The sequence below is a fragment of the Trichechus manatus genome, unplaced genomic scaffold, assembly GCF_000243295.1.
Source record: "Trichechus manatus latirostris isolate Lorelei unplaced genomic scaffold, TriManLat1.0 scaffold00033, whole genome shotgun sequence".
Taxonomy (NCBI): domain Eukaryota; kingdom Metazoa; phylum Chordata; class Mammalia; order Sirenia; family Trichechidae; genus Trichechus; species Trichechus manatus.
Window position 1 is genome coordinate 9,130,883 of NW_004443969.1, and position 14,078 is coordinate 9,144,960.

The 14,078-nt window shown below is 38.6% G+C and overlaps 1 protein-coding gene across 5 annotated transcripts in view; it reads right to left on the bottom strand.

The window, feature by feature from the left end:
• Positions 1-9,794, bottom strand: part of MAP3K19 (mitogen-activated protein kinase kinase kinase 19) — a 48,708-nt gene extending 38,914 nt beyond the window's left edge. For all 5 annotated transcript variants that reach the window (XM_012555185.2, XM_004375085.3, XM_012555183.2 and 2 more), the window contains exons 1-2: positions 9,628-9,794; positions 3,455-3,570 (exon numbers count right to left, since the gene is read on the bottom strand). In XM_012555185.2, the coding sequence (XP_012410639.1) occupies positions 3,455-3,570; positions 9,628-9,649 (138 nt within the window). In that variant the 5' untranslated portion in view covers positions 9,650-9,794. The remainder of the gene's footprint in view (positions 1-3,454; positions 3,571-9,627) is intronic.
• Positions 9,795-14,078: the final 4,284 nt, after the last annotated feature.

Consider the following 14,078-nt stretch of genomic DNA (forward strand, 5'->3'; position numbering starts at 1 on the left):
TATGTATAGTTTTCCACTATGCGAATATACTACAGTTTATTTGACTATCTTTTCTACTGTTTATAGGCCATTTGGGGATATTATGACTATTTCTGCTAGTATGTGTCTTTTCGTAAACATATGTATGCATTTCTGTTGGGCATATACCTAGGAGTAGAATTCTTACTACACTCGCTGCTAACTGAAAGCCTGGTGATTTTAATCCACCCAGAGGCACCTTGGAAGAAAGGCCTGGGAATCTACTTCCAAAAAATCAGCCATTGAAAACCCTATGAAACACAGGTCTACTCTGATACACATGGGGTCACTAGGAGTCAGAATCAACTTGATGACAGCTAGTCCTTTGTCTTTCTGTATATTCAACTTTAATAGATACTGCCAAACAGCTATCCAAAATTATTATAACAATTTATAAATACACCAACAGTGTCTGATTGTGCTATACATTGCCAATTCTTGGTAATTAGCAATTTAAATTTTAGCCATTCTGGTGGGTGTGCAGTGTTACCAGATTGTGGTTCTAATTTACATTTGGTTTAATGACTTACAAACTGAGCATCTTTTCATATATTTTATTGGCCATTTGGATGTCCTCTTCCGCAAACTGTCTGATCAAGCCTTTTGCCTACCTTTCCAGTAGGCTATCTATCATTGATTTATGGGAGGTTTTTTTTTTTATTTCTTCTGGATACAAGGCCTTTGTCAAATTATATATTATAAATATATTCTTTCACTTTGTGAGTTGCTTTTTTATTATCTTAATGGTGTCTTTGGATGAACAGAAGTACTTAACTGTAATACAGTCTATTTAATCAAATTTTCTTTTAGGTCAGAACTTTTTAAATATAATTTATTTTACTTTGTTGTTGTTGTTAGAGACGTTCATGTTCTACTGATTGTATGCTACATCTTTATTTCATGTATCACTAAAAAAAAAACACTGACAATTCAACTATGACATTTGTAAGCTATCTGATTTCAAAGCTGTTAAAACACAATATATGCATCTTAGAATTGACAGCAGTTAAACGGAAGAAGGCAGACAAATTGACTTTTTACAAAAGTGTGAAAGTAACACAATGGAGGAAGGATAGTATTTTCAACAAATGATACTGGAACAATTGGACATCAAAAAGCAAAAATGAACCTAAACCTCACATTTTATAAAAAATTAACTCAAGACTCCACAGATCTAAATGTAAATAGTAAAACTATGAATCTTTTAGAAGAGAACATAGGATAAAATTATGACCTAGGGTTGGGTGAAGAGTTCTTAGACAAACACCAAAAACATGATCCATAAGAGAAAAAATAGATAAACTGGTCTTCATCAAAATTAAAACTATCTGTTCAGCAAGAGATCTGTTAAAATGATGAAAAACCAGCCAAAATTTTCTCGCTTACTGGGAGAAAATAGTTGCAAATCACATATCAGGAATATATAAAGAATTCTCTAAACTAATAGTAAGGAATAAGCAATACAATTGGAAAATGGGCAAAAGACTTGAACAGATAATTTACCAAAGAAGACGTATGGATGGCAAATAAACAAATGAAAAAATGTTCAACATCAGCCATCAGGTAAGTGCAAATTAAAACGAAAATGAGATGCCACTACACACCTGTTAGAATAGTTAAAATGAAAAACACTGATAGTACCAGAAACTAGTGAGAGTGTGGAGAAACCGGATCTCTTATTCATTGCTAGTGGGAATGTAAAATAGTACAGCCACTCCAGAAAACAGTTTGGCAGTTTCTTTAAAAGTTAAGCATAAACTTACCATATGACCCAACATTTGGACTCCTGGGCATGTATCCTAGAGAAATGAAAACTTATGTTCACACAAAAATCTGTGCATCAATGTGCATAGTAGCTTTATTTGTAATAGCTAAAAACTGAAAACAACCCAAATGTCCTTCAGTAGGTGAATGATTAAACGGATGGTGAAACATCCATACAGTGGAATACTACCAGCAATATATAGGAACAAACTATTGATACATGCAACAGTTGGATGGATCTCGAGAGCATTATGTCGAGTGGAAAAAGCTAATCTCAAAAGATTGCATGTATAATTCCATTTGGATGACATTCTGAAAATGACAAAATTATAGAGATGGAGAACAAATCAGCGATTGCCAGAGTTTAGGGAAGGGCACAGGGTGTGACTATAAAGGGATAGCATGACGAAATTCCTTTGTGATGACAGAACAGTTCTGTATCTTGATTGCCGCGATTCAGGGACTATAATGTCCTAGAACTATACATGCAGACACACACATACAAAGAAAGAAAAATGTCAATTTCCCAGTTTTTATAATGTATAGTACTATAATTGTGATAATATTCCCTATTGGGGGAAACTGAGTAAAGGGTACACAGGACTTCTTTGTACTATTTTTGCAAGTTCTTGAATCTATAATTATTTCAAAATAAAAAGTTTAAAAAAATTATTTTTTCTTTGCTGTTTTGGGATGATTTTTGGAAGGAAAAAAGAAGCAAAAGGTCTTCATTCCATGGTCTTAAAAACTACTTACTTTCGTTCTTAGATAATATAGTCCATATCTTATTAACTTTTAAAAAAATAAACAACTTGTGACCATATTTTTTTTTAACAATAAAATACAGAGTAGAAAGATTTTTTTAGCTCTTTGGACTATGTTTATTTTTATATAAAATTTAAGAGGTACAAACAAGTACACAGAGCAAAGTATATCACCAGTTCCTTCCCCAGAAGCAACAACTGTTACCAGTTTGCTGTGCATCTTAGGTATCATTTCACAGTTTTCTATGGTCACGATTCTTGTTATTAGTACTGTTACAGTACTGTAGGGGGCTCTTTGTGAGTCATTCATCACAGGCAGGAGTGGTAACCAGCCATGAGGAGGCACCTCCTCTGTGGAAACTTGTAATGGATTTGACATGATCAGATGAATGATCTTTCCCTTTTCAATATCAACGTACATAGAGACAAACTACATTTTATTATTTAATATGGATTTAGTTTCAACAATCTTCCATGAGATTATACACACACACACACACACACACACACACACACACGCACCATGCATGAGACTCAGAGTTGACTAGCTAATTGCTGCTCTGAGATTAAACCCTTGGAACTCTGTATTACCAATTGTGTTTTATATTTTTCATTATGTTTAAAAATATATATAATAATATATAAACCAAAAAAACACCAAACCCATTGCCGTTGAGTCAGTTCCAACTTTAGTGACCCTATAGGGTTTCCAAGGAGCAGCTGGTGGATTTGAATCGCCGACCTTTTGGTTAGCAGCCGTAGCTCTTAACCACTGTGCCACCAGGGCTCCATAATAATATATAGCTGTTATAAAATATTCAGGCAACACAAATGAAGTATATGGAGAAGGTTATCAGTTTTTTGTTAAGTAGTTTTTTGTTGTTTTTTTTTTAAGGGAAGTATCCTACCTTACTGCTGCTGAGGCTTTGCAAGATGATGTTTTGATTTTTGGTAACTGTCATCGTATCAATTGGAGAAGAGTTTGTATCATGACAAATGTCAAGCAACGATTCAGCATGCCTTTCTGCCAAAAGAAACATAATAATGTGTTTTGATAAGATTGATCTCCAGCAATTTCACAGGAAGATCTAGAGAAATGCCTCTAGGTTTTAAAATCAGCTCCATTTTGTCAAAAGTTTTTCTGAAATAGTGGTCTGGGATGCTGAGGCAGCTTTGAGTGACAGTTTTCACAGGGAAAGATGTAAGGACAAGGGTCCACAGAATGGATGGTTGGGGAAAAAATGACAATAATAGGCTTTGGTGGTAACTGCTATTATTGAAGGAGAAAAAATAAACAGATACCTTGGAATTTTGAGAGAAGGAAATATTTTTAAGAGAGCTAAGGTGAAATCAATCAACATCTGACTATCTAACATGTCATAGGCTCTATGAGAAATGGAAGTTACCAAGAGTGAGATTTTGGTTTGACATCCGTCCAATCACCTCATACTTAATGTCTATATCCTTCTTGGAACACCTTCTCCTGGGTGCTGGAATGTGAGCAAGAACATTTTAATCATTAAAACTGTCAACAGCTAATGGGGTTTAAGGTAGTCCTGTCACCAAGAGTCCACACACAGAAAAAGCACGTCTGTCCTTAATGTTTCCGAAAGATGACCCGTCATCATGGACTTCCACTGGTGGAGGGTTGGAAGAAAAGCTGCCCTAGACTACATGGTAGCACTAGAGTTTAGTCGGAAGAGATCTACGGCTTTTTCTTCCAACCATAATCTCATCCACTCTCAGGTCCTCACAATCTCCTTTCCATAGATAACTCCCAAACTAACATATCAGCCTATCTTTCCCACAAGTCCAGTCCCACAGAAAATTCCTACTTAAAAGTTCCAAGTTTCTATCAAATTCAGTATTTTTAAACTCATTATCCTCCTGTCCAATATCCTCACCAAATCAGAATATTCCCCATTTTATTGGTTGTATTTCTATCTCCCCATGTCCTAGGCCTGAAACTTTGAATAATCTTTGACTCGATTCTCTCAAATTTGTCTCTGTGTCCCCTCTATCCACTTTACATCATTAAGTTCTGAGACTTCTTCTTTCACAACTTCTCTCAGACTCACCATACGCAACACCTCTCAGGCCCACTACCACCCCACCCAAGGATTCTTTTCCTGGATCTTATCACCATGGACATGGGCACTTCCATAGTTTCTTATGTTCCACTGCTATTCGTAAGGTTTTTACTGGCCAATTTTTTCAGAAGTAGATCACCAGGTCCCTCTTCCCATTCTGTCTTGGTCTGGAAGCTCCACTGAAACCTGTCCACCATGGGTGACCCAGCTGGCATTTGAAATATCAGTGGCATAGCTTCCAGCAACACAGCAACATGCAAGCCACCACAGCACAACAAAGTAACAGACAAATGGTGGCTGACAGACATCAGTATGAAATACACCTCAACATAAAGACAACAGAAATCCTCACAACTGGACCAATAAGCAACATCATGATAAATGGAGAAAAGATTGAAGTTGTCAAAGATTTCGTTTTACTTGGATCCTCAATTAACAGCCATGGAAGCAGCAGTCAAGAAATCAAATGATAAATTGCATCAGGCAAACTTGCTGCAAAAGACTGCTTTCAAGTGTTAAAAAGCAAAGATGTCACTTTGAGGACTAAAATGCGCCTTACCCAAGCCATGGTATTTTCAATCACCTCATATGCATGCGAAAGCTGGACAATGAGTAAGGAAGACTGAAGAAGAATTGAAGCATTTGAATTATGGTGTTGGTGAAGAATACCGAATATACCATGGACTGCCAGAAGAACAAACAAATCTGTCTTGGAATAAGTACAGCCAGAATGCTCCTTAGGAACAAGGATGGGAGACTTCGTCTGACACACTTTGGACATGTTATCAGGAGGGATCAGTCCTTGGAGAAGGACATCATCCTTGCTAACATACAGGGTCAGAGAAAAAGAGGAAGACCCTCAGCTAGATGGATTGACACTGTGGCTGCAACAATGGGCTCAAACATAGCAATGATTGTAAGCATGGCGCAGGACTGGGCAATGTTTCATTCTGTTGTACACAGGGTCACTGTGAGTCAGAACCGACTCGATGGCACCTAACAACAACATAGTTTCTTAGTAGAGCTCCCTGCTATAAGTCTCTTTCCTCAAATTCATCCTACACAATGAGAATAGCTTAATCTTCCTAAAACTTGGCTTTCCTGAGTCCCTTGCTTAAAATTTTTTAATGAGTCTGTTTTATTGGAAAAAAAAATGTCCATCAGCCTGACAGCTCTCCCCTCAATGGGCTGTTTCTTTAGTACCTGACCATATGTTTTCCTTTTCTCTAACATGAACTTTCTGTTCCAGTTTCCTGTTTTCCCCTGGTATAAGCCATGCTCACTCATAGCACAGTGCTTCTGCTCCACAAAATCAAATCCCATACTTTTTTCAAGGATCAGATTAAGTCTCATCTCTTCCATGAAATCTTCCCATAATAGAAAGGCTAGTCAGTTCCTCGGTAGTGCAAATGGTTAACGCATTCAGCTACTAACTGAAAGGTCCACCTAGAGGCACCTCAGAAGAAAGGCCTGGTGATCTACTTCTGGGAGGGAGGGGGGAAATCAGGTATTGAAAACTCTTTGGAGCACAGTTCTACTGTGACACACATGGGGCAGAACTGGCATCAACTTGGTGGCAACTGGTTACTGGTTACACACCCATATTTCTCCCAGGAAAAAATCCTTGTCACTAAACTCTGTGAGTGGGCAGCAAACCACATGACATATTCTGGTCGCAGGTGATTGAAGCTAGAGTCACCTTACCTGAGTGCAGCCAATCTACAGCTTTGCTAAGGATTTATGATTGTGCCCCAGCACAAAAACATGGGCTCTACCAATCAGACTCCTCTTTAGGAATTTAGAATTGGAAAACTGAGTTACTGCTGCTGAGAGCTCAGGATGTGGCCCTGGACTAAGGCAGGCATTTTGGGGCTATGTGGAAGCTAAGTAAGCAGAGGAAGCTGGTTGGTAAGAAAGGAGAATGGAAGAGAAGCAGAAGCCAGAGACCAGGTGGCCCCAGAGAGAGATGGAAAGAATTACTTTCTTAGTTTCTTACGTTTTCCACTCATCAATTTATGTTCCTGTGGAGCCCAGCTGTACCTTATTTTCTGACACCTTTATGATTTTATACTCCCCACCCCGTATTTCCATGGAGCATGAGACTTGTGCTGAATTCCCCAGATAGCAGAGTACACGTTCTGTCCCTCCCTCAGCCTGATACATGCTCATCCCCATGGGAGAAATGACCAACCTAACTGGTGGATCAATGGGACCCCGACCTGCACTACTGTGCTAAGGGGCATGTTCCATGTGGCACCATATTGTGACCCTAATACTCCCCAGCATGTTTTCTCCTTTTCAAAATGGGTGACTGAGAGCTTGACATAACTAACGCCATGATGAACCTATAAGTTTTTTCTGCCTGCCTTCTCCTTTCCACATACCTTTGTTAACGAATTTGTTTTGCTCTCTCTGGCCACCTGTGATTTACAACCCCCACGTAAAGATTAGAGCCCAGATGTCCAGTCTGTAAATCTTTAGCCTGATAAAGAGTCTCTTGTAGTTATCTTGTAATGTGTAACTCATCTGGCCATCTGTGCGTGACGTGCCAAAAGACACTTCTAACCTTTGTAAAAATCATATATAAGCTCTAATGTAAAAATGCCTTTTGGGATTCCATAGAGATAGACTGCATTGCTGCCAGACTCCCCATTAGTGGACACCTCCTAAATAAACTTTCTCACTCTTTCTGACTTGGAGGACTTTTCATTGGCTCAAATGCTCCAGAGCACCGACCCTAATAGAGCAACAATATCTTGCTGCCTTGGACCCCTGGTTCGCAGGCACAGTGGGCTTTCCTGGTACTTTTAGTCTCTACGCAGTAAACTCCTGTGTACAGGGCCTCACCATGCCGTGGGGAGGAGAAAAGGAGGAGGAGGGTAGGCCATTTCTCAGCTCTGATCAATTTAGGGTGGGAGCTGGGAGACCCAGCACATCCCACACTCTTACCACAACCACAGAACCCAACATAGTAGAGGGTCTATCAGTGAAGTTCTGGAGGCAGTCAGTTCATGACAGCCGATTGTTAAACTTCAGGGAATTTTGCCAGCTAGTTGTTAAACAGTTCCTATTCAAAACTAAAAAACCCATTGCTGTTGGGTCGATTTCAACTCATAGCAACCCTATAGAAGGGAGTGGAACTGCCCCATGGGGTTTCCGAGGCTGTGAGCTTTACCGAAGCAGATTGCCACATCTTTCTCCTGTGGAGTGGCTGGTGGGTTCAAACTACCAACCTTTCGGCTAGCAGCCGAGCACTTAACCACTATACCACCAGGGGTCCTTTATTAAAAACTAAATTACTGAAAACATTACATTGAGTGAAATAAATTAAAGGGACAAATACTGTATGATCTCACTTATATGAGATACCCAAATATATAGAAAACAAATATATAGCTGTTACCAGGGATGGGAGGAAAGGGGAAAGAGCGAATTTTTGCTTAGGGGACATTGAGTTTATGTTAATAGTGGCAGAATAATTCAGAAAAGGATAGTGATAATGGTTGCACAGTATGAAGAATGTGATTGTTGAATTGGTGAATATTTTGGTGTGTATATTTTCACCACAATAATAATAATAATAAAAATTAAAGTATATAAGCTTACAATTAAGCAAACTATATTAAAGAAGAAGCTAATACATATTCAAAACTCATCACTTCCAAATTGTTTACAACACTTTGCTATTATCTAAGCTCTATTCCTGCGTTGTGGAAATACGATATAATGATGTGCTCTGTGGATGTCTTTCCAATGCTGCATTTAGAGCCACCAAGTTGGTAGCCTGAAATTGGCTATGGTGGGAGTATTTACACCACAGAAATCAGAAAATGCTACAAAGCATGATTTCCAGTCCCCTCTAAGCACTTGCTGTTAAACATTTACCAGCACACCACTAGTTCCTGGTCACTTACTTGCCGGGCCCATTGATAAAACCCATGCACTTATTCTCATTTGGGGTTTAGAACCCCAAAAGAAAGGAGGAGTGAGTCTTCGAGTCTTAGGTATAGCCTTGCCCCCTTGCTCTAGAAGCTTTAAACAAAGAGCTAATCCCTTTAGAGTCAAGCAGCTTTCACAAAATCACACACTGCTCAGTGATACTGTTTTTGTTACACCTTTCTCTGTGGCTGTTTCTATGTCTTTGCTCAGACTCTTCTCCCCATCTCTATCAAACGCCCTATTTTTTCACTTCTATATCTTTCCAGCCTTCAAGAACCACCGTACATCCCTCTTCCCCTTCCAAGTTTACAGAAAACTCTTTCTCCTGACTTAATTGTTGTGTCCCCAACCATACTGTACACTTGGAAAGTTTGGACTGTGCCTTAGATCTATTTGCATCCCTAGAGCAACTAGTCATGGCCCTTGTACAGAGTTGCTGCTCAATAAATAGTTGCTGGTTTGATTTCTTGAAATGGATTCATCAAACAGATGTAGAGAAAGAAAACTTTCTTTTTTTATTTTATAATTTGTCAGTTATTGTTGTTGTTGTTTTTGAGAATATAGCACAAACATATACCAGTTCAACAATTTCTCCTCGTACAATTCAGTGACATTGATTACATTCTTCAAGTGTGCAACCATTCTCGCCCTCCTTTCCGAGTTGTTCCTGCCCATTAACATAAACTCATTGCCCTCTAAGTTTCTAGCTAATCTTTCCAGTTGCTGTTGTCAATTTGATCTCATACAAACAGATCTTAAAAGACCACAATGCTCACGGCAGACACTCTTTACTAGTTAAGCTAAACTGTTGTTTGGTTTTAAGAAGACTTCAGGGGATATTTTTGGTTAAAGTTTAAAGATCATCTCAAAGCAATAGTTTTGGGGGTTCATCCAAGCCTCCACGGATCCAGACAATCTGGATTCCCTGAGAATTTGAAATCCTGTGCTGCATTTTCTCTTTTTTGGTCAGCATTCTTGTATAGAGAGAAAGAAAGCTTTCTAATAGGGATTTTATAGACAAGGAACGGTGCACGTGGAGTAGAAATACTCACCCGGTTTTGACATAGAATCCATCAGAATGTCCAGTAACTGTTGCTTCCTCAAACTCTTTATCTGTGACACATAATGTATTGCTGATTTTCCACTCAAGTCACAGAGTTTAGGATCTCTATAAAGAAGAGAATCAACAAAGATTATTTAGTTAAATCTGTTGAAAAATAAAACCAGTGTCTTGAGAGAAAGAAAACATTGACAGTGAGTAAGCAAAAGCAATTTTATGAAGTTTGGATAGAATAACAATGATTTCAAAATGTATGTGATAGAGGATGACACTTTTTCAAGATTCAAATAAAAGTATTATGTTCTATAGCTTATTCCCACCCCATTCTAAAAAATTCTAATATTTGCAGAAATTTTCCAACTTCTGGCAAAAATTTTCATTACTTTTTAAGGATGTATAAATCAAGTAAAGATGAAAACATCTTGATGAATTATTGTCTTATTATCCAAAATAGCCTTTTTGATTGTTTTCTTTTCTTTTTTTTTTTTAATTGTGCTTTGGGTGAAACTTTACAGCTCAAGTTAATTTCTCATACAAAAATTTATACACATATTGTTATGTGACACTAGCTGCAGTCCCTACAATGTGACTGCACACTACTCCTTTCCACCCTGGGTTTCCCGTGTCCATCTAACCAGCTCTTGTCCCTTCCTGCCTTCTCATCCCGTCTCCAGACAGAGGCCGCCCATTTGGTCTTGTGTACCTGCTTGAACTAAGAAGCACACTCTTTACGAGTATTATTTTATGTTTTATAGTCCAGTCTAATCTTTGTCTGAAGAGTTGACTTCGGGGATGGTTTTAGTTCTGGGTTAACAGAGCGTCCGAGGGCCATGGCTTCGAGGGTTCCTCCAGTCTCAGTCAGACCGTTAAGTCTGGTCTTTTTACTAGAATTTGAGTTCTGCACCACACCTTTCTTGTGCTCTGTCAGGGACTCTCTGTTGTGTTCCCTGTCAGGGCGGTCATTGGTGGTAGTCGAGCACCATCTAGTTCTTCTAGTCTCAGGCTGATGGAGTCTCTGGTTTATGTAGCCCTTATTTTCTTTCTAATGATTTAGCTAAACTGCTTGCTTTCTTATAGCTCCCTTTTCTTATACTAACAGCTAGATCTTTTATCATTGAACATGTTGAATAGCATAAACTCTCTCTTTAAATTTAAGCCAATATGCTTATTTTACAGGCTCTTGGCTGAGTGGAGGGATCTTGTCATAAAATCTAAAGTTTTCCTCTCAACCTGATCTTTCCATTCCTCCCTCGCCTTGCCCTGTGGTACTTTAGCCCAACTGGTTGATTTTAGGGCTCTTTGCAACAGCACAAATATCCTGCTGTCCTCACTATACTGTACTGAATCCTAGGATTAGACACTGGCTGACAGAGATCTAAAATAAATGATGAAAATCCTATTAACAGATTATGGCGAGGGAAACAATGGTGAAACTTGATTCACTGGGTACACTCTGGCACAAGGGGCAAGAATCACAGTCTCCAACCTAAAACCAAACAGTTATACCTTGTGATTCACAACAATATTCTCTTATGGCCGTTTCTCTATCAAATGTAATGGTCCAAAGGAAACAGTACAGAACTAGGAACTGGGGACTGACACTGCACTATTGTGTGGCCTTAAGCAAGTCATTTAACCCTTGAGCCTCAGTTTGCTCATCTGCCTAGATTAGTGTTTCTCCAAGAGGCATCCTTTGATCTCCCGTATTCTGAACCCTACTTCAGACCTATTGGACTCCATCCCTGGGGTGGTATCCAGGAATCTCCATTTCTAACAATATCCTCAGGTGTTTCTTAACACTAAAGTCTAAGCTACCTTCAAAATTTCATTTTCATTCTATTAAATTAACTGAGCCTTTTATAAGATCAGGAGTCCCTGGGTGGTGCAAAGGGTTAAGCACTTGGCTATTAACCAAAAGTCTGGCAGTTCAAATTCATCCAGCGGTGCCTGGAAAGAAAGGCCTGGAGACCTACTTCCAAAAATTCAGCCATTGAAAACCTTAGACAGCACAGTTCTATTCTGAAAACACATGGAGGTGCCATGAGTGAGAAGTGACTCAACAGCATCTGGTTTGGTTTTTGTTTTTTTACAAGATCTCACGGTCTTGACTACACTTTCGTTCGTGAAGCCTCCTCCTCCTTTTTTACCCCCAAAACAAAATTCGTATGAAATACTGAGAAAGAACATGTGTTCTTGTTTGATGACAAGCGATTCCAGTACTAGCATTAGGAAAATGGAATTCTAACAAGAGAGACTGTTTATAAACCCCCTTTTTTTTAATTGTTCACCTCCTCTTTCCTAAAATAGCATGTTGGCATATAGTAATTTTTAGATGAATGGAAATCACTATTATAAATTGGCTTTGATAGAGTGACAACGCTTTGTGAAATAATTAGTAACAACATGGAAGTGAGGAGCTACATCCTTAAGAATTATTTGACATTCCCATTAACTACTGAAACAGTAATTATTTAAATAACTAAAACAAAGAGCTTGATAGATAAGAATAATAAACAGTAATATGCTAACATCTAACATCTGTACATCACTTTGCAATTGTGTAGTCCCTTTATGAACATGCATATGCACTTTCCATATATAATGAAAACAATCTGTATGTAGACATACAAATTATTTCCACAAAGAACAATGGCATAGATGCCCTGCAGCTGGTGTGGACTGACCACTCATACTCACGCGCGATGTCTGAGGAGCTCAGACAGAACTTCCACAGGTCTGTAGACTGTTGGCATGTGGAGACTCTCAAACAGGTCCACGTCTCTCACAGCCAGCATCAGAGCCGTCAAGCCATGTTGGTTTGGGAAATTTATATCCAGGAACTTCTCAGATGCCTTTAAAAACATGAGACTTTATTTCTGTCATGTTTTTATTATTTGGTTATTTATACAAATCTTTGCACTTTCATTGCTTGGCCAATTTCTCATTCTAACTTCAATAAATTCTGCCTCAATTATCCAGCCTGAGAGGAAGCTGATGAGGTGAAAAAACACAGGCTTGAGAGGCAGTTGGACCTGGGTATGAATCTTGCCTCCTTAACTTGGTTGTTTAACTTCCTTGATAAGGTTGCCATGCAAAATAAGGGACACCCAGTTAAACAATGAGTAAGTTTCTTTGGGACATACTAACACTAAAAAACTGTTTATCTAAAATTCAGATGTAACTGGGTGTCTTCTTTTTTTTTTTTCCTTTAATTCCTGAATCTGGCAACCCCACTCGCTGACCTTCAGAGCCCTCAACTGCAAAGTAGGGATAATAGTGTCTTCCTTGCTGGGTTGTTTTAATGAAGTTGTTGTTGTTACTGTCGAGTCAATTTCAACTCATGGCGACCCTATGTGCGTAGAGTAGAACTACTCCATAGGGTTTTCAAGTCTCTGACCTTTCAGAAGCAAATCGCCAGGCCTATCTTCTAAGGTGCCTCTGGGTGGGTTTGAACCACCAACCTTTGGCTAGTAGTCAAGTGCTTAATCATTGGTGCCACTCAGGGACTGCTGTTTTAATGGTTAAAGATAGACTATGAAAATCATTTTGTAGATGCATAGTAGATGCTCAATAATATTTGTTGAATGAATGAATGGTTCAAGATAATAAAGCAGCTCATGTAACTATACTTACACAGGCAAATTGAGGTGGATGTTGTTTTAGTGAAAGTGAAATTTAATTTGGATAATTTAGAACAGAAAAAGCTATTTTAAGTCTAGATTATCCACACTGTTTATCTTATAAACCAAAGTAACTCACTAATTTCCATCTCCATCTCCCTTTCTGTCATTTCAGTATAGTCAAAGTGTCTCTACCTCAACTTCTCCAGGGACAAAATAGAGATAATGATATTACCTCAGAGGGGCACGGTGGGAATTAATTAGTTAACGTTTTTTTTAGTCGCTGAAAAGAAATCGCCTCTTATATCCATGTTTATTATTAGTTGGAACCAATATGAAAGTTTTGAGCTGAGAAGAATCTTGCCATAGCATGTTAATGCAGCATCTGTTGACTAAGCTCTGGATCCAGTTATGGCACCAGTTTCTTAAAACACAGCTGCTAATCCTTAGGTGTAAAAATGAGGTTATAAAAGCACACTTGGGTTACAGTACAATCACAGCTGTCGCAAATATCATTAAACACATAATTTTTTTTTAAAAATTATAAGCCTCAGATCATAATGTGTGGTAATTTTAGACTATCATTTAGTACAACAAAAGAATTTGAAGACTGCTTTAGATTTCGTTGTAGCTATCCATGGAGTCCTGGATGGTGAGAACGGTTAAGTACTTGGCTACTAACTGAAAGGTTGGTTGTTCAAATCCATGCGGAGGCACCTCAGAAGAAAGGCCTGGTGATCTGCTTCTGAAAGATCACAGTCATTGAAGCACAGTTCTACTCTACAATACAGGAGATTGCAATGAGCCAGAATTGACTTGAAGA